The sequence below is a fragment of the Meles meles genome, chromosome 9 (genome assembly GCF_922984935.1).
Source record: "Meles meles chromosome 9, mMelMel3.1 paternal haplotype, whole genome shotgun sequence".
NCBI classification, from domain to species: Eukaryota; Metazoa; Chordata; class Mammalia; order Carnivora; family Mustelidae; genus Meles; species Meles meles.
In genome coordinates, this window is record NC_060074.1 from 33740057 (window position 1) to 33760638 (window position 20582).

General features: G+C 40.4%; 2 protein-coding genes across 5 annotated transcripts in view; one reads left to right on the forward strand and one right to left on the reverse strand.

The window, feature by feature from the left end:
* The window catches only part of WDFY1 (WD repeat and FYVE domain containing 1), a 42506-nt gene extending 40873 nt beyond the window's left edge, over positions 1-1633 (reverse strand). Inside the window, exon 1 of one of the 3 annotated variants that reach the window (XM_046018467.1) lies at positions 1385-1633. In XM_046018467.1, the coding sequence (XP_045874423.1) occupies positions 1385-1521 (137 nt within the window). In that variant the 5' untranslated portion in view covers positions 1522-1633. The remainder of the gene's footprint in view (positions 1-1384) is intronic. The other 2 variants (XM_046018465.1, XM_046018466.1) reach the window with 2 other exon arrangements.
* Positions 1634-4049: 2416 nt separating this feature from the next.
* MRPL44 (mitochondrial ribosomal protein L44) lies at positions 4050-16838 on the forward strand. 2 transcript variants are annotated; one of them, XM_046018462.1, is made up of 6 exons: positions 4050-4277; positions 6027-6100; positions 6710-7192; positions 8775-9243; positions 13331-13509; positions 16517-16838. In XM_046018462.1, exons 3-6 carry the CDS (start codon positions 6738-6740, stop codon positions 16686-16688), a joined length of 1275 nt encoding a protein of 424 aa, XP_045874418.1. In that variant the 5' UTR covers positions 4050-4277; positions 6027-6100; positions 6710-6737; the 3' UTR covers positions 16689-16838. The 2 variants fall into 2 exon arrangements, with proteins under 2 accessions (XP_045874418.1, XP_045874420.1); XM_046018464.1 differs by lacking the exon at positions 4050-4277 and having other exon boundaries at positions 5971-6100.
* The last annotated feature ends 3744 nt before the right edge of the window (positions 16839-20582 follow it).

Sequence of the window (20582 nt, forward strand, 5' to 3'; positions counted from 1 at the left end):
ACATGCAAATGAACTGGAGAAACTACTGCCAGCTTACAATAAAAGGACTCAAAAAGCAAAATACAAAGGTCAAGTAGGCCCTGGAGGCTTCAGGTTTTCTGTTCCCAATCAGGACAGGCCTCTCAAAGGTACTTCAAAAGCTATGACTGCGGAGGGCTGGACTATGCTGTCAGCTCTAAGGGGACAGCAAGTACCTCCCATCTTCCAGAAGGCCTTTGTGACTTTTGCAATATCACCATTTAAGAGCACTCATTGTAGCAAGGAAACACAATTTCACTCTGCAAACATCAGTCATTTCCTCCAAATTTCCCACCGTAAAGCCACAAACCTTTTAAAGACTTAAGGTTTTAAAAACACTGAAGTTTTAATACAAATAATATGTCTTCAATCCAATCACACAGCCCTGGGCCGACCAATGAGCTGGAAAGAAGTGACTTTAGGTGCATAGAGACATGTTTTAGCTATGAGTTCAATTCTTTATGGCAAGTGATACTGGTTTTCCACTAACAGTGGAAAATAAATTTTTCCTTGAAATAAAAGCATCTAACCTTTTCAAAAACAAGTCTCTTTTACAAAAAGCAAACAAACAAACAAAAACACCCAAAAAACTACGTAGTAAATAAGAGTTCAGATGGTAATAGCAGCTGTAAAAAAAAAAAATAATAATAACAGATCTAGGGAGCCGGTGCTGTGCGAAAAGAGTTGTCAATCCCTGAGTAGAGAAGTAAGAGAGTGAAAGCCCCGGAGTTCTGCTGAGAGCAGGGAATCCCTGGCACTGCCGCCAGTGCTCCTGGCTCCGAGACTTGGAACTGACCGCCGAGGTCCAAGCACCCCCCCACCCCCACCCCATAGAGGTCGCGACGCTTTCGAGGAGCAAGCAAAACCCCACAAAGGAGAGCAGGAACGGGAGTCCCGCACTGGAAGGGGCGCGGTGGGACGGGGTTGCCAGGCTGGAAGGGTGAGGATCCCGAGCCAGACAGGCGCGGGGGGGGGGGGGGGGCGGTCACTGACTGGAGGGGCTCAAGGGGACTAGGGTCCCCGGCTGGAGGGGCGGGTCCGGGGTCCCGGGCTACAAGGGGGGAGGATCCCGGGCTAGGGGGGCGCGGTGGGGGTTCCCAACTGAAGGGGCGCACTGGGACTGGGGTCCTGGTCTGGAAGGACGCAGTAGGACCGCGGGGCGGTCCGGAGGAGCGCGGTGGGACCAGGATCTCGAGCTAAAGGGTGAAGATCCCGGACTGGAGGGGCGCAGCGCAATCCAGGGGGCCGAGGACGCCCCCACGCGGAGAGGGAGACCGCCGACCCTACTGCCCCCACACCCCGTCGCCCACGGGAGTACGGGGCGCCCGGATCGCGTCTGGGCCGGCGCACCACCCGCCGGCCCTACCTGTCCTCGCTGGCGGTGATGACGCCGTCCTCCTTGGGGATGAGCAGCGCGGCCGTGACGGCGTCCTGGTGCCCCTCGATCTTGCTCAGCAGCACCGGACGGCTGCTCTGCGGCCTGGAGTGGATCTCGGCCGCCATGTTCGCGCGGCGGCGGCGGCGGCGGCGGCGGCGGCCTCCCCGGCGGGCGGCCCATCAGCTGACAGCCGGGCGGGCGGGGACGCGCCGGTTCTGCTCCGGCTCCCCGGCCGCGCGGGCGCTGCGCCGCCGTAAGCTCCCGAGTGCTGCCGCCCAGGCCCGTATTGCCTGGGGAAGCGGCGCAGCCAAAAACTCCGAAGGCAGGCGGAGCGCCCCGCCCCGGACGCGGTAAGTGATAAAGGTTGAAAAGTGAAGGCATTTACCCAGGAATGGATTGAGCAGATGGAGGAGATGAGGAATTGTCTCCCAAACCAGAGCCTTCTGGAAATAATACTACTTTGTGTTTATTCTAAGAAGCCATTGTTTGGAAGACGTTCCAAGATATTGGAATTGTGAAAAAATATAGGGCAGTTTAGAATCCTTGAATGACAGTCAGTGACACTCATTGAGTGGTGACTATATACCAGGCGCTATTCCAATTTCTTTACACGGATTGTCTTACTTAATGCTGCTAATAAACTTTAAGAGATTGAGAGGTGAGTGTTCTTGTATTCTCATTTTAGAGACAAGAAAACTGGACCATGGAGAAGTTAAATCACTTGCTTAAAGTCGCACAGCTATTAGAAAGAGAAAAGTAGCTATTGAACTCCAGGAGCTGGCTTGGTACTCTGAGCCAGGCGTCTGCATTGCTGGGAGCTGGGCTGGTGCTCACAGCTGGTTCTTGCGGAACTTTAACATTAGACAATGCCACTCTATAGTCATATATAAACACAGCAAAACATGAAATTTTTCAAGCCATGAAAATGAACAAATATCCCTCTATTCTGGCCAATAAGAGTGACTCCTGTTTCTTTACCAATTACAGCTTTAGCTTCTGCCTAGTCTTCCTCCCTCTAGACCAAATTAAAACCTCCAATCATAGAATTATCCCCGTTTCCTGACAGCATCCAGCCCAGTCAAGAGCAAAACCCTTCTTCCTTAAACCCTCCCTGAAATCACCTAATACAAACCTAAGTCCCACAATAAGTTCTTTCATTCACCAATGCCCCATAGTTCCCATCATATGCCTTCTGCCAATTAGCAACCAACCCAACATGTTCAACTATGAATGTGTTTCCGGTAGCTTTTGGCTGGAGCACATCAGTAGCTAAGTTAAAGGGTCATGATGGAGACCCAGAAAATCATTGACTCTGGAGATCTTCCCTCTCCAACCCCGCTCCCCCCAACACTGTATTATTCTGACTAATGAATTGCAGAATTCCAATACAGTTGTGTGGTACACAGGGCTATCCAACACTTAAAATGTGACTAGTCCAAATTGAGTTATGGTATGGGGGCAAAATACACACTGAATTTTAAAGACTCATTATGAAACAAAACAAAAATATATTTCATTAATAATTTTCATATTGCTTACATGTTGAAATGATAAAATTTAGATATACTGATTTAGATATTTTAAAAATTAATGTTACCTGTTTCTCATTATTTTTTAATGTAGCTAATGAATTTTAAATTACATACGTGTTTCACAAAATGTCATTTGCGGATTTATTCATTTATTCAACACACAAGTATTATATACCTACTAAGGACCATATGCTGGCAAGATGAATAAGACATGGTTCTTGCAAGGCTTTTACAGTTTGATGATTAGACAGGCTACTAAACGACATTTTCAAACAACATGTATCTATTGAGTGCCTGCTATGAGCCAGGCACCATTCTGCATGCAGCTCTGCTCCAAAGACACAAAAATCACTCGTCCATTAGAACGTATATTCCAGCGAAAGAACCAGATAATAAAATAAATAACCAAGTTACATAGTATATTAAAAGGTGTTAAGTGCTGTGAAAAAATAAAACAGTGAAGGGTGATAAGGACGATTAAGGGTATTACAATTTTATTTATTTATTTATTATTTTATTGAAAAGATTTTATTTATTTATTTGACAGAGAGAGAGATCACAAGTAGGCAGAGAGAGAGATGGGGGAAGCAGGCTCCCTGCCAAGCAGAGAGCCCAATTCAGGGCTCGATCCCAGGAACCTGGGATCATGACCTGAGCCGAAGGCAGAGGCTTAACCCACTGAGCCACCCAGGCGCCCCAAGGGTATTACAATTTTAAACAGGGTGGTGTTGGAAGATTTCAAGACACACTACACAGATTGCCTTCATAGAAGGGAGGCAGTCAGCAAACACTCTTGGCCTGCAGCTCCCTCAGGGTCTGCTTCAGAAGAAGGGAGCCACCATGGCTTGGCCATGCCCTTCATGGCACAGACAAAATTCAGTAACTAAAAGAGAAAGGACTATAAAGGCCTGGCCATGTTGGTCTGGTGCAGGACACACTTATAGAGCTCTCTCCCAGGTTGGATGAGGTTTTGTCGGGCCTGTATTTCAGCTGACTTCTTCTCCTGCCGAATCCTGTTACATCTGCCTCTCTTCACAGCTATGAATGCTTAATAAATATCCTACACACCAATCTATGTCTCAGCATCTGCTTGCAGAGAATGCAGCCTGAGGAAAGACCCCACGGGGAAGGTGACATATGAGTGAAGAAGGAGAGCAGGGAGCAAACCATGTAGAAATATGGAAGATCTCCTTTCTTGGAAAGGAACAGCAAATGCTAAGGCCCTGAGGTGAGTGCGGTTTTCTAGGGCTGGCAACGCAGCTGGTGTGGCTGGAGCAGAGTGAGCAAGGAATACAAAGAGATGAGGAAGAAGAGTCACCAGATGGACCATGTTAAGCCCTGAGGTCATGGTAAGGACTTTTGCTTTTCCTTTAAGTGAGATGCGAAGCCAGTGGAGGATTTGAAGGCAGAAAACTGCCTTAATCTGCCTTTAGTCTTAAAAGGCAAGGATGTCAGTTGGGAGGCTAATAAAATAGGGCAGTTGAGAGTTGATGATGGTTTAGCACAGACTGCAGATGGTGAGAAGACAGCAGAGTCTAGATATTTCTGCAAGGTGGAGCCAGTGAGCTTTGTTGGATGTGGGTTATGAAAGAAAGAGGAGCCAGGATTTGTGGGATGACCAACCAGAGAAATGGACCAGTCTGGGGAAGGTATTTGGGCAAGAAGACAGGGAGTTTGGTTTTGGATGAATGAAGCTCGAAGGGCCTGTAGATGTCCAGGTGGAGGAGTTAGCGGATCCTGGGCCTGGGTCCTAGAAACATGTAGTCCCATTATTGAATAACGGGACTATTATCCATTTATTGAATAAACAAATAAATGAAAAAATAATAAACAAATTGAAAAAATAAACAAATTCATGAATGAATTTTAAAAACTGGCTAATTCCTCAACCCTGTGAGTTAGTGGTAAAAACTCTCCGAGACCCTCCATTTTTGGTTCCATAAACAATGTTCTCATTGTATTTACTGAGAAACTCTCAATACAGAGACACCTCATTTTAATATAACATTGTTTGCTTTAACTAGATTATTAGATTATTTCTCCCATTAAGTGGACTATTACAGAAATAAGTTTCCTGTGCTTACAATCCATTTATTTGACGAATGAATGTTCAGTGAACTTTTTTAACATGCAGTGTAAATTTATTGAAACACAAAGACCAGTCATGAACTTCTTTCATCCCTTCTTAGAGAATTTGCTTCACCCAGAAATCCATCAGCTTGTTTTATGATATGTGCCAACCTGCCATTTCCTCTCTCCCTCCCCAGAGAACCCTTTTCTAGGCTAATGAACCATTCAGATTTTCCCTCTTGAAAGGTTAAGCTAAGAGACCCGAATTGAGTTGTATGATCTATCAAAGAAAAACAAGAGCTAGACAATAGTTAAGAACAGATTTTATTCTGGAACTATTGCAATAAGGGAAAAGAGACCTCTGTATGGAACTGAGCTCAATTCCGAATACAACATGGACCAGAGGAAATTATAGCCATGGGGGCTGGGAGGTGTCCGTGAACACTGAACTAAGTGGAAGCATCAAAGTTTAGGGTGGGGGGCAGTATTCTAGCTAAACCAACAGGATTCTTCTGAAGGCAGGCCAGGGTGATCAGGTATCACCAGGGGACAGTGGTGGGTGATGAATTTGATTAGATATTAAGGGTAATCATATGTTAAGGGTGGGGGAGCCTTTCTTTCTTTCTTTTTTTTTTTTTTTAAGATTTTATTTATTTATCTGACAGACAGAGATCACTAGTAGGCAGAGAGGCAGGCAGAGAGAGAAGAGGAAACAGGCTGCCTGCAGAGCAGAGAGCCCGATACAGGGCTCGATCCCAGGACCCCAGGATCATGACCCCGAAGGCAGAGGCTTTAACCCACTGAGCCACCCAGGTGCCCCATGGGGGAATCTTTCTAAACTGACAAGATCCTTGCTGAAAGTGGACTATGCAGTCCGGACAGACACCAAAACCTAAAGGTTGAAGCCTCGTTACAAAGAGGGCTTAGGGGAGTCTGACTAAAGTTTGGTCAAGGGGAGAAACCTTTGCCAGAGCCTAATATTAGAGATTCTTGAGATAAGTAGTAACATCCCTGGGTCTGCGTTTCAGGGAGATGAATGAAGATGAACAGTGTCTAGGGAAGAGAAGAAGGTACAAGATGTGTTTGGAGGTCTGGCAAGGAGGTAAGGATCACCATCAGGTAGCCAACCACTGCAGATATTTAAGAGGATGTGACACCTAGACAAAAGTGGGTGTTTGTGGAAAAAGGAATAATTGAAGACATAGTAGTCCAAGCTGGGTAACTGGGGGGGACACTGATGCCATGAACAAGTAGAGAGACCACAGAAACAGGTATCTTTTGGGGTCTAGATATTCAGCCTGCAACTCAAAATTGGAAATTCAGAGAAGTCTTCCTTTGTGAATTAATATTAGAGCAAAACATTTATTTGAACGGTTTGGTAGGAAAGTTTCCACTAAAAAAGTGGAATATAAAGGGGGACAGAAACCCTTATAATCCCACTGTTCTCATTTTTATATATTTTTTCCAGTTTTTTTTTTTTGGTGGGGGGGGGAGATGATTTAAAAAGTTTGTACTATTAGAAATTGAAATTTTGGTTAAGTCAATATCGCTTAGTCTAGGGCTCCTGAAAAGAAGTTTTCTGGAGACACGTTGGGTAAATATTCGCTCCTAAATAGTGGCTGGGTTGATGGTCTGTAACTCTGAAGACTAATTACATATACATTGACAAGAAGTGCTTTCTTTTATTAAGACTTTCACGTGTTTTCTTTAGACTGAGAGTGAAACAGGTTTTTGCGCTAATGAGAAAGGAAAGAACAAGAAAGCAACTGAGCGTGAAACAACTCCCACACATTTCCGGATCCAAACGCCCCTCACTCCCCGCTCACCTAAAAGTAATCTCTGGGTGGGCAGGAACCAGAGCTCGCACCTGCGCAGTAAAACTCAACGGCAGCCGCCCGCCCCCGCGTAATAGGCCCGCCCGGATCTCGCTCAACTCGCCCAATTCCGGGGGGACTGTGTTACTGAGACACTGGTCCGACTTTCTTCCTTCCGCCCTCCATTGCTTTTCCCGAGAAATGGCGTCCGGCTTGGGGAGAGTGCTTTTGCGGGGGCCTCGCTGCCTCCTGTCACCGGCCGCTCCCACTCTCGTCCCGCCAGTTCGGGGCATGAAGAAGGGATTCCGTGCCGCCTTCCGCTTCCAGAAGGAGTTAGAGCGATGGCGCCTGCTCCGGTGCCCCCCGCCGCCCGTGCGCCGGTAGGAGCCTGCTCGGAAGGGGTCGGGGTGGGTGTCGACGACCAGGTGGTTGCCGGGAGGGTTGTGTCTCGTTAAAGCGCTCCTGGCTTGAGCCTAGGTCGTTTGCCGTAGGGACACCGGTAGAACGTGGACGCGTGGGCTGAGGCACAGGGAATGAATATCTGCCTCGGGGTGGAGCGCGGGGCTGTCCCCGAGGCTTCGGGACTCTTATTTAGAGCCTGTCAACTGAGTTGTGAGAAACGACGCCTGCTGAGGCTAACTAACCTTTATGTAGGCTTGGGGGTGTAGTTTCTCTCATAATGGCTGAGAGTTCCTGGGTAAGAGAGGAGAAACCGTTGCACAGCATTGCAAGAGCAAAATTAAGTATGTGCAACTACAAGTCTGTTTGCCAGAATAAAAGGAAAACAATTGAGCTTTAGCTTTCTTGCCCCAGTTAATCTTGTTTCTTCTTACTACTTGTCCCAGTAGTGTCTGGCGGTAGCTTGACAAAGAAGGCCAGTAGTGCGGCATAAAAAGACAGCTTCATAGCTCCAGATGACATCGCTATACCTGAGGTCTTGAATCTTGTTCTTTAAAAATGTGACTTTGACATGTAGTCGTGGCGATGTAAAATATGACTCCGTTTGTAGGTATTTGAGTTCCATGTTATTGCTATTACAACTGATGGAACAGTGATTAGCTTTGAAGTTCTTACTCCTTGGGAAATTAGTGTGAAATTTTGATAACTACTTTAATATTGCTGTCCCCCCCAAAGTTGAACCAGCTTATACATCTGTCAGTAGGAATATATGTGTTCATATTCCTATACTCTTTCAAAACAATATTAAGTTATTTTCCTCATAGGCAGAAAATAGTATCTCTTAACTCACGCTTCTTTGATTATTGTGAGCTTAGTCACTTTTGGCTTTTACAATTGGAAGAAACTAAGGATTGTATAGGTTAACATACATTTTATGACTATAACCAAGATCTTTACATTTTCTTACCCATTTTTACTTAAAAGGGTTTTATTTGGATTTTACTGTCTCTTTAGAAAGACCTTTTAGCATTCTTGGGAATGCTTACGAACTTTTAACCTACTTGTAATGATATTAGATTATTTAGATGCTAACTTAAGTGGGTGTTTTTAAAACTTAATAAAATATGAGAAATATAGCGTACTTATTGTTTAGAGTTTGAACCTGTGAAATTATAACTCCTATTTCGTACCTACATATAAAGCATAATTCCATGGTTATAGCAGAAATAAAGACTCAAAAAGATAGGGTAATGGCTTAATTTCTGATGTTGAAGAACTTTAATTTGGCAGTTGGCTCAAAGGCAAAATGAATCCACCAATATATACAGCAAAGAACCACGAGTAATATCTGACTTAAATTTTAACTTTCAGAAAATCAAAGTGTGGTGTTAAAATGAAACTCAGTCTTTTCTTTATTTCCTTTACGTAATCAATAAAGTTGCATCTCAAAGTTTTCACGTTATTATAGCATCTTATTGCTCTCTTTACCATCTCTTACTGTCTTCTTTTTTTTTTTTTTTTTTTTTTTTTTTTCTCTTACTGTCTTCTCTCTTACATTTTTAGTTCAGAGAAGCCCAACTGGGATTACCATGCTGAAATACAAGCATTTGGACATCGGTTACAGGAAACCTTTTCCTTAGATCTTCTCAAAACTGCATTTGTTAATACCTGCTATATTAAAAGTGAGGAGGCCAAGCGCCATAACCTTGGAATAGAGAAAGAAGCTGTTCTTCTGAATCTTAAAGACAATGAAGAACTCGCTGAACAAGGGACGTCTTTTTCAAAAACTTGCCTCACACAGTTTCTTGAGGATGCATATCCAGACTTGCACACTGAAGGCATTAAAAGTCTTGTTGACTTTCTCACTGGTGAAGAAGTGGTATGTCACGTGGCCAGAAACTTGTCTGTGGAGCAGTTAACACTGAGTGCAGAATTTCCAGTTCCCCCACCTGTTTTACAGCAGACTTTCTTTGCAGTGATTGGAGCCCTGCTACAGAGCAGTGGCCCTGAGAGAACTGCTCTTTTCATCAGGGTAGGTAATGCTTAATTGCACATGCTGGGACCTGCTTGAGGTGGACAGTAGGTTTTAATTCATTTCTTTGTTATATGATTGTAGAAGGTGATCTGTGAATTTTTCTCCCTACCAAATTCTGAGAAAGACTTAAAGCTTTTTTTTTTTTTTTTTTTTAATGTTTATTTGAGAAAGAGAGTGTGCACATGTGTGCATGCTAGAGGGTGGGCAGAGGGAGAGAGTCCTAAGTAGACTCTGCTGAGCATGGAGCCTGGTGCGGAGCTCCATCTCATTGTGAGGTTACCGTGAGCTAAAACCAGGAGTCAGAGGCTTAACCAGATGCACCACCCAGGCAGCCCCCATATGTACATTTTACAAACTGTTCTAGGGAGATGGGATTAGGATAATTCAACTTGTGCTCCCACTGAAAGTTCTAATAATAAACTAATAAGACCATTTTCCTGTGGGGAAAAATAGGAGGCATAGGTGATCACCAAAAAAATCTGGATTTCTTTTTGTATTCCTGCTAATATCGTAGGTATTCATATTATTTTTCCTTCACCCTGCAGTTGGTTATTCTATTTTGGAAGTAATCCAGCGATCCATACATAGTGTAACTAACTGTATGTGTCTCATAAGACAACTCTATATCTATACATTAGAAAATTCAAAGTCCCCTATTGAGGACCTATAAATTTAATTTTTTTTAAATTCCAGTATAATTAACGTTCAGTGCTATATTAGTTTCATTGATAAATATTATTTATTGACGAAGCTGAAATAGAGTTCTGGTGCTGGACAAGTGTTGTAATGAAATTAACTATTTTGTGAACTAAGGTATTTTTCTTCTTAAAATTTCTCCCCTCATGTCCCCATTCACCCATCCTTTATTATATACTGTGTTAACATGAGTTAATTGCAGTATATTGTGACAATTCATGTTCCCATATTTTCTGTCAACACTGGTAATTTTTTTTATTGGCAGATGAATTCTTTGAATGGCCATAATTTTTCTATTATCTTAGTCTTATAAATTGAAAATATTATCAGATCTTTAATAGTTTTAAAATACAGTTATTGGGAAATTATTTAGATTATTATTTTTTTTAAATCATGAATTTAGACAGTGAAATACTATTATCTGGAGGTCCACAGTACTTTTTTTTTTATAGGCGTTTCTGTCAGAAGTTACCACTATTTATTCATTAATTCGTTTGTTTTAAAAATATTTTTTTTACTGATAAAAATATATTTCTAAGTTATGAGGTAAGATTTTACCGTTATGAATTTTGGTGGTTTTTTTCCCCAAGTTTTTATTTAAATTTCATTTAGTTAATGTATAGTGTAATATTAGTTTCAAGAGTAGAATTTATTAGGGGCCTCCTGGGTGGCTCAGTGGGTTAAAGCCTCTGCCTTTGGCTCAGGTCATGATCCTAGGTTCCTGGGATCGAGTTCCGCATCGGGCTCTCTGCTCAGTGGGGAGCCTGCTTCCTCCTCTCTCTCTCTGCCTGCCTCTCTGCCTACATGTCTGTCAAATAAATAAATAAAATCTTAAAAAAAAAAGAGTAGTAATTTAGTGATTTATCACTTACATATAGCACTTAGTGCTCATCACAAGTGTACTTTTTAGTACACATCACTCATTTAACCTACTCCCATGCCTACCTCCTTTCCAGCAGCCCTGTTGGTTTTCTGTAGTTAAGAGTCTGTTTTATGGTTTGCCTCTCTTTTCCCCCTCCAGGTTCATCTGTTTTGTTTTCTTAAATGCCACATATGAGTGAAATCATTTTGTATTTGTCTTTTTCTGACTTATTTCGTTTAACATAATACACTCTAGCTCTACTCATGCCATTGCAAATGGCAAGATTTCATTCTTTTTTATGGCTGAGTAATGTTCTGTGTGTGTGTGTGCATGTGTGTGTGTTTGTGTACACCACTTTATCCATTCATCAGTTGATGGACATTTGAACTCTCCATAATTTGGCTACTGTTGATAATGATGCTATAAACATTGGGATGCATGTGTCCTTTTGAATCAGTATTTTTGTATGGTTTGGGTAAAAACCTAGTAGTATAATTGCTAAATCATAGGGTAGTTCTGTTTTGAGGAACCTCCATACTGTTCTCCAGAGTGGCTGCACCAGTTTGCATTCCCACCAGCAGTGTAAGAGTGTTACCCTTTCTCTGAATCCTCGCCAACTTCTGTACTTTCCTGTGTTTTTAATTTTAACCATTCTGACTGGTATGAGGTAGTATCTTGTAGTTTTGATGTGTATTTCTCTGACGATGCGTGATGTTAAGCATATTTTCATGTGTCTGTTGGCCTTCATGTGCCTGTCTTCTTTGGGAAAATACCTGTTCATTTGTTCTGCCCGTTTCTTAAATGAATTATTTGTTTTTTGTGTGCTGAGTTTGGTGAGTTCTTTAGTGAGTTCTTTAGTAAGTTCTTTGGTAAGTTCTTTGGTAAGTTCTGGATACCTACTCTTTATCAGATATATCATTTGCAAATGTCTTTCCTCATTCTGAAGGTTGCCTTCTGGTATTGTTGACTGTTTCCTTTGTTGTGCAGAAGCTTTTTGTCTTGATGAAGTCCCAGTAGTTCATTTTTGCTTTTGTTTACTTTGCCTCTGGAGATGTGTCTAGTAAGAAGTTGCTATAACCTATGTCAGAGAGGTTGCTACCTATGTTCTCTTCTAGGATTTTGATGGTTTCCTGTCTCACAATTAAGCTTTCATCCATTTTGAATTTATTTTTGTGTATGGTGTAAGAAAGTGGCCCAACTTCATTCTTTTGCATGTTGCTGTCCAGTTTTCCCAACACTGTTTATTATCTTTTTTCCAGTGGATATTCTTCCCTGCTTTGTTGAAGATTAGTTGACAGACCATATCTTTTGGGTCCATTTCTGAGTTTTCCATTCTGTTCCATGGATCTGTATATGTTTTTGTGCCAGTATCATACTATATTTAAAAATTTATTTATGTATTCATTATTATTTTGAAATTTTTATTTTGTTTTAATTTTATTTTGGGGGTGAGGAGGGACAGAGGGAAAGAGAAAGATAATCTTAAGTAGGCTCTGTGCCCAGCACAGAGCCTGACGCTGAGCTTGATCTTACAATTCTGAGATCATGACCTGAGCTGAAATCAAGAGTTGAATGCTTAACTGACCACACCACCTATGTGCCCCAGTACCATACTGCCCTGATCACTACAGCTTTGTAATAAAACTTCAAGTCCAGAATTGTGATGCCTTCAGCTTTGATTTTCTTTTTCAAAACTGCTTTGGCTATCTGAGGTCTTTTGTGGCTCCATATAAATTTTAGGATTGTTTGTTCTAACTGAAAAATGGTGGTATTTTGATAGGGATTACATTGAATGTGTAGATTGCTTTGGGTAGTATAGACATCTTAACAGTATTTGATCTTCCAGTCCATGAACATAGAATGGTTTTCCGTTTCTTTCTGTCATCTTCAGTTTCTTTCATTAAGTGTTCTGTAGTTTTCAAAGTGCAGATCTTTTCTCTCTTTGGTTAAATTTATTCCTAGATAGGGGATGCTTGGGTGGCTCAGTTGGTTATGCATCTGCCTTTGGCTCAGGTCATGATCCCAGCGTCCTAGGATCCAGTCCCACATTGGTGCTGCTCCCACTGCTTGTACATGTGCTTGCTCTCTTCATTCTTTCTCTCTCTCCGACAAATAAATAAAATCTTTAAAAAAAAACTTTATTCCTAGGTATCTTAAGGGTTTTGGTGAAGTTGTAAATGGGACCTCTTCTTTGATTTCTCTTTCTGCTGCTTTGTTATTGGTGTGTAAAAATACAACAGATTTCAGGATGTTTTTATCTTGAGACTTGACAACTTGTGTATCAGTTCTAGCAACTTTTTTGTGGAATCTTTTGAGTACTCTTGCTGGAATATCATGTTGTCTGCAGCAACTATGATTTTTGTAATAAAACTTACATGAAGAACTATATGGACATGAAAAGGAGTAATGCATTTTGTCTTTTTCAATTCCCATTAAGTTTTTCAATTATGTTAGAAGTATACTTTGATTACATTATTTATTTTCTTTATACCACTTTAAATGTATAAATTGTATTTTTATATGCAGGACTTCTTAATTACTCAGATGACTGGAAAAGAACTTTTTGAGATTTGGAAGATAATAAATCCCATGGGGCTACTGGTAGAAGAACTGAAGAAAAGGAATATTTCAGCTCCTGAATCTAGACTTACCAGGCAGTCTGGAAGTACCACAGCTTTGCCAGTGTTTTTTGTTGGCTTATACTGGTTAGTAAAATTTTAATTTAACTTCATAACAGTGATTGGAAGCCTTACAACTGACTTTTCATAGTTCTTAATATAAGCTCTAATTGCACTAACAGATGTAAAAAATCTCATTCCCACAATTTTTTTTTTTTTAAAGATTTTATTTCTTTATTTGACAGAGATAGAGATCACAAGTAGGCAGCGAGGCTGGCAGAGAGATGGGGGGAAGCATTGGGCCCACTGAGCAAAAAGCCCAATGGGGGCTCGATCCCAGACCCTGAGATCATGACCCAAGCCGAAGGCAGAGTCTTCAACCCACTAAGCCACCCAGGTGCCCTACTCTGATTCCCACGATTATCTATTGATTACTTCCTGCTGGTCAGTCTTAGGGAAAGGTAAATAATCTGTGGTTTGCTAATAGTAGCTTTTGTTAACCAGCTGTACATTATAGAATTCCATTCATTTCAGTGAATAAGAATTTCATGTTAATTAAATATTTCTGTAGAAAAATAAAAGTTCTGATTCATAAGTGTTAGAGATTTACCCTTAATCCACACTTGTAACAGCTTCAGCTGAGCCTAGGACTAGAAAAAGAAGGGCCTAGTTGTCCATCAAAATATATAAATCAGCCCACATTGGGAATGTTTTAGTTTTGTTAGTTAACAGTTGGCTTGCCTCACACTGATTGAATATTTAAGAAACCTAGATTAAGGGGCGCCTGGGTGGCTCAGTGGGTTAAGCTGCTGCCTTCGGCTCAGGTCATGATCTCAGGGTCCTGGGATCGAGTCCCGCATCGGGCTCTCTGCTCAGCAGCGAGCCTGCTTCCCTCTATCTCTCTCTCTGCCTGCCTCTCTGTCTACTTGTGATTTCTCTCTGTCGAATAAATAAATAAAATCTTTAAAAAAAAACAAAAAACCTAGATTAAAATTTAGGTCAATAGTTTTCTGATCTTTATATGATGTAGGATTTTATAAGTAGAAGGCATTGGGAGACATCACAAAGAAGAAAATGGACAATGTTGTAAAAGGTTTCAACTTTAGTTTTAATTGAAATGCAAAGCAAAATAATGAGGTACTCTTGCTTATTAACTTGGTAAGTCTTAAACATATCCTTTATCAGCAATTCATATATTCCTAGTAGAAGAAGAGTGGTACGGTATTTCTGTCAGTAATTTGGACCAGACACCAAGAGGTTTTAAATTCTTCATATCCTTTGATTTGGTATTCTCACTTTGGGTGTGTTTCTCAAGGTTGCATCAAAAATTTGTAAACTCTTTTTTTTTTTTCTCTTTTTTCTTTTTTTTTTTTTAAGATTTTCATTAGTTATTTGACAGACAAAGATCACAAGCAGGCGGAGAGGCAGGCAGACAGAAATGAGGAAGCAGGCTCCCTGCCAGCAGAGAGCCCGATGCGGGGCTCGATCCCAGGACGCTGGGATCATGACCTGAGCTGAAGGTAGAGGCTTTAACCCACTGAGCCACCCAGGCGCACCTTGTTGTTTACTCTTTATACCCCATACCTAGAACAGTTGTTAGGACATGGTAGTCAGTAAACAGTTGTTGAACTAATATTAGAAAATTTTTTTCAATTAGAAAATTAGGAATAACTTTGGTATCCAGTAAGAATGGAATAATAAATGCACATGACAGAATATAGTACAACTAGGACAGGTGATATTTTTAAGGGATTTTTAGTGACATACAGAAATTTTGAAGAATGATCTCTTATTTTTAAACTAAGCAGTTTGCCTTATTACTACCAGTGGTTGTCACTGGGTAGTAAAATTACTTAGTTTTTCCCTAGATTTTACATAATGGTATTTTTAAAAAATGATCAGTGATACACTAAGACCATCATTGGACCAGAAACATAATAAACATTTTGTAAAAGCTTGAAATTCACTCAGATGATTTTCTCATTCCATACTATTACAAATATGTATATGGAGAATCATTACTGTCAAGTTTAACATACATGATTAATCTTTGTTTCATTTCAAATTACTACCACAGCAAATGTTTCTTAGCAAATTCCTTCTGTATTGTTTTTCTTTTTCCTATGTAGTTTTGCTCATTTTTCTTTAATTTGGTTCTATTCTTCCTTAGCTTTCAAGTCAACTTACATTGAATCTGAGCTATTAAGTGGAATTGCTGCTCATGAGATTTTCAGAGATGCTTCTTTTAGTTAGTAAAGTTTGGGGTCAGGAAATTTCTAGGAAGTAGTTAAATGTTATTGAGAAGTAGCACATCCATACCACACTTGTTCAGTGCACATCCTTTCCTCCCTGTGGGAACAGTTTTACATTTTTGAAGAAGAATTGGCTAATTTTTTGTAATAGAAATACCAGTATAGCGGGAATACCCATTTTTGTTTAATTTGTCTTAACTAGAATACTGATACCTTGAAGCATTCACTGTGCTACCTCAGTATCTTTTGGGAATAAACTAGAGTGGATTATAATATATAAAATAATGTTTTAAATCTTAGCAAGTTTTAAAGTTCTAAAGCTCTTAACTTAAAGGACAGAACTGATTTCTCATTTGTTTTAAAGTTTAGATGAGAAACCAGAAAGGCAACAATTTTTTTCCATAAAACTTTTCCTCATATCACAGATTCAGGATGAATTAAAAATAATGTATTTATATTTTCCATGAACATTTTTAATAGTTTCAAATTTCTTATAGCAAGATTTGTATATATCCTTTTTTTTTTAAAATATATATATTCTTTAAATTCCTTCAACAACAACAACAGCAGAACAAACCCATACTTACATGTGCCTTGGTTTTTTGATTTGAAAAATACTGGATCCATCTCGTGAGTTGTTTGTATTTCTATGGAAATGTAAATATTTCTTTTCTAACTATTGTATATAATAAATTTGCCACAAAACTAGTTAATATCCAAAGCTCTTGTGTTATTTGTGGTAGATATTATTGCCAAAGTAAGATTTAGAAGCCATAACTGATTTGTGGACTGTGTCTTAGGATCACGGGTAACTTCAGACTACTCTTTTTTTTTTTTCCTAGTGATAAAAAGTTGATTGCAGAAGGACCTGGGGAAACAGTGCTGGTTGCAGAAGAAGAAGCGGCTCGAGTGGCACTTAGGAAACTCTATGGGTTCACTGAGAACAGACGGCCCTGGGACTATTCCAAGCCCAAAGAGAATTTAAGAGCAGAAAAGACTATCACTGCCAGCTAACCTGTCAAAATTGTGGCAGCCTGAAATTTGTGAGCCAGATAATGAGATAAATGTTGAAGATGTTAGAAGCTGGATATTTTTCAAATTGTAAATAAATAGGTCTTATTTCTCATAATGAGTTCCTAAAATTAAATAATAATTATCAGGTCATTGATTTTTCTTTTTGGGGGGTGGGGGTCAGAAGTCTTGCATGTTTTTCCAGTAAGTTTTTTCTAAAGTCCTTGATTTTATTTTTTATTTAACATGTGTAGTTAGGTCTATTTTATTCCTGGCTAGCTTTGAGGTATCATCATAATTTGAGTATATGTTTTACGTGAACTTTAATACCAACAAAAAAAGGCACTCTTTCTCTAAAGATTTTATTATAGATTAATTTGATATACCCACATTGGTGAACTATTTCCATAATGGGATTTTAGCTAAAATAGTAATAACTCTTAACCCTTACAAATGTTAAAGTGCAGCTTATCACAATTAGACAGTTATTTACATGATCCCTAGAGTCTGTCTAGGTTTAAAATTCTGTACACCAATTCATAGTTACTCAATTTCTGTAAAACAAATAACAGAAAAGATAAAGTTTATGCTTTTAAAAGAAAGGAAGTCAGAAGCAGCTAACTGAAAAAGTATGTATTTATCAATGTTATTGGAAAAACAAAGTATCAATTTAGTATTCCATAATTATAATCATAGCCACTGTGTACCAAACACTTTTTTTAAAATTTTATTTATTTATTTGATAGAGAGAAGTCACAAGTAGGCAGAGAGGCAGGCAGAGAGAGAGATGGGGAAGCAGGCTCCCCACTGAGCAGAGAGCCCGATGCGGGGCTCAATCCCACGACCCTGAGATCATGACCTGAGCCGAAGGCAGAGGCTTAACCCACTGAGCCACCCAGGCGCCCCCCCACAAACACTGTTCTAAGTATTTTATTGTAACACATTCAGTTTCTAGAGAACAAGTCTTAAGAGTATGCCCTTCTAGTTCTTCAGTCCTTTGTGTTGGATGCAGTATTTCTCCAGCTGCAAATTTTTTTTGTTTGTTTCTTTTTAGCTTTTTGGCAATAGTGATAATTTTTAGTTTCAGTTTGTCAGTAGTCACTCCTAGGGGTTAATAAGAAAAATGGGACTTGGGAGTTGGGAATAGGAATGTTAGAACTGAGGGCACTTGTGCTGTAAAATCTTCTGTTGTTTTTTTTTAACTGAAATATTTTTATGTCTGAAGAGCTAGCATTAAGGTAAATATCTTGGATGACCCATTCAGGGAAGTTCATTTAATCCAATTTCCTGAAGCCTGCTTCCTAATACTGATGGAGATGCTGGTGGTACACACTGAGGCTGTATTTCCAGATCAGACCATCCTCATTTGAGCAGAGGTGGCAAGAACAAGACCCCTGGCTAAGTTTTCACAGCTCCCAAAGAGCTGCTGATGACCTATCTTGCTTTCTCAGATGCAAGGAGGTGAAAGGCTTGCCATAAAACCTTTATAAGGGAAAATGAAGAGGACCTTTGGAACCCCTTTCCTGAAACTGGTCAGGGAAGTGGGAGTTTTGTCATATGTAAGGGGGATTTCAGTATTCCAAGTGAAGCAGAGGCTGTTTTTAGAGGGGGAAGTTGGAGAACTACCTAATTGGCCAAATTGGTAGGTTAAATGACTTCACCCTTCTTTTTTTTTTTTTTTTTTTTGGTAAGATTTTATTTGACAGAGATCACAAGTAGGCAGAGAGGCAGGCGGGGGCGGGGGGTGTGTGTGGTGCGGGCAGGCTCCCTGCTGAGCAGAGAGCCCAATGCGGGGCTCAATCCCAGGACCCCGAGATCATGACCTGAGCTGAAGGCAGAGGCCCAACACACTGAGCCACCCAGGTGCCCCGATTTCACCCTTCTTTTGAGAGTTAACTTCAACTCCTAACACTTGAACGCAGGGATAGAGGGCCAAACCCAGTAGTAAAAAACACCACACTTGTGTGTGTCATCCACAAGGAAACATGATTTGATTTCATGGATGCCAGAGAAGGCATGATAGAAAGTTTCTGAGAAGCAAAAGACAGTAAATGTCCTCCAACCACTTACACATCCAGTATATGGTCAGGTTTAGCCGGAGTCTTACTCTATAATTTTATTTTAGATGAACATTTTTTCCAAAGCTCTTGAGAGAATTCTTTGCAAACTTAGTAGTCCTTCATTTCTGCGACAAGTAGCGCTGGTAATGTGATCCCAGGTTTCCCCTGTTCAAGGCATTTTGCAGACCTTATCCTACAAGGTTGGAGGGGAACTATCCTCATATTTTGTTTTTTAAGCTCCTGAACCTTGAATGATTCTAGATTTAATGTAGGACAGATCTAGCTCTAGTTCATAAAAGCTACTTTTTGCAAGTAGAGAGATCCAAATCCCTTATGGAAAATGTGGTTTCAACACATTTCTAAGTAGAGTCTTCTCTGAATTTAAGTTGTACTTTAAAAAAAAGTACCCACTAAGCTATGATTGGCTGGAATGTAGAAAATAAAACACATATTTTCTCAGTTCCATATGAAATTGCTTGAAATTTGGAGCCAACCTCTAGGAGACTTTAATTTGCATTATAAGAACCAATAAATACTGTGAGTTTCATGTGTGGGCAAGAGGAACATGGGTGTAAGGATGTTGTCAAAGGTGTGTGTGACCAAGAGCATTGAGTGACCAGGTGGAGGACTGCCTTTTGACTAACGTCTGGTTCATGTTGAGAAGACAGTCATTATGACCATAAGGAAGTTGAAGAAATACAGTAGCACTAATACTTGAGCGTGGCCTGGCACAGACGTTTAACTCTTTAATCTTTACTCTGAAATTGACATCCTTTCCCACCATTTCCCACTTGCTTTCCCTAAGCCCAAAGTAGAACTTTGAGCCAAAAATGCATGATAGATGTCAATAGACTCCATTACATAAACCTTATTCTTTTTAGTCCATACTGCTTTTTATGATATGCATATATAAAATAGGAAACAGTATTCTCAAAGTGTTTTATGTGGTCATGAGAAAGTGAATTATTACTAGAAAGTACCTTCCAAGTAAGAATGGAACAAATAGGGACTGCTTTCGTGTGTGTGCACCTGTTTTAATATTTGGCCACTAGGTGGTGTGGTAATCCTACTTCATAGTTCAGTATGCAATGTGCTCATTGTGGGGAGCACTTTTCTCCCTATACAGGGACAGACATTTAGGGCAAAGGATTACAGTGAAAAATGCCTTCCTGAGGCCTGTTAGAGCTCTGACAGCCTATGAACGTGGTTGCAGAAACTAGCTCACCTTATCCCATAAGATGTTAAGAGTCTGATATGTGAACAATTCACCTATGATGCCAAGGTATGGATGTTTGCGCTCTTTCATATTTTCTGAAAAGAGGGAAAGTTGTAGGGTTGCCATAGATTAAACTTTTAAAGACTTTTTTGGCCCCTTCTTGCTATTCTTTTCTTTTTCTTTTTTTTTTTTCTTTCTTTCTTTCTTTATTTTTTTTTGGTGATGGAGAAGATGCACTGCAGACTCAAGGGCATCTTGAAACTTTTAGCCAGATGTGGACATTTCTTCCCATGTGGCAGACCAGATCTCCCCGGCTGAGGGGTGCCCACTGAGGAGGCCCAGCTGGCAGCCTGTAAGTAACGTCTGTATCCCTAAGCCCACTTGGTTTTCTCCTCCCTTCAGTTGACTCTGGTTTCATCTACAAATCTAGTTTGATCTACAAATCTAGTTTGTAAAGCCCCTCTACCATCGTCCCCGAGGACCCAAGCTGAGGCTTGTAAATTTGGTTGGCTATCAGAGCACTTGGAAGCCATGGTTCTCTCTGTTGAATACCAAGAATGATTGTTAAATTAAATCTCATCTTGCAAACTAACAACAAGTCCCCCCACCCCCAGGAGAAAA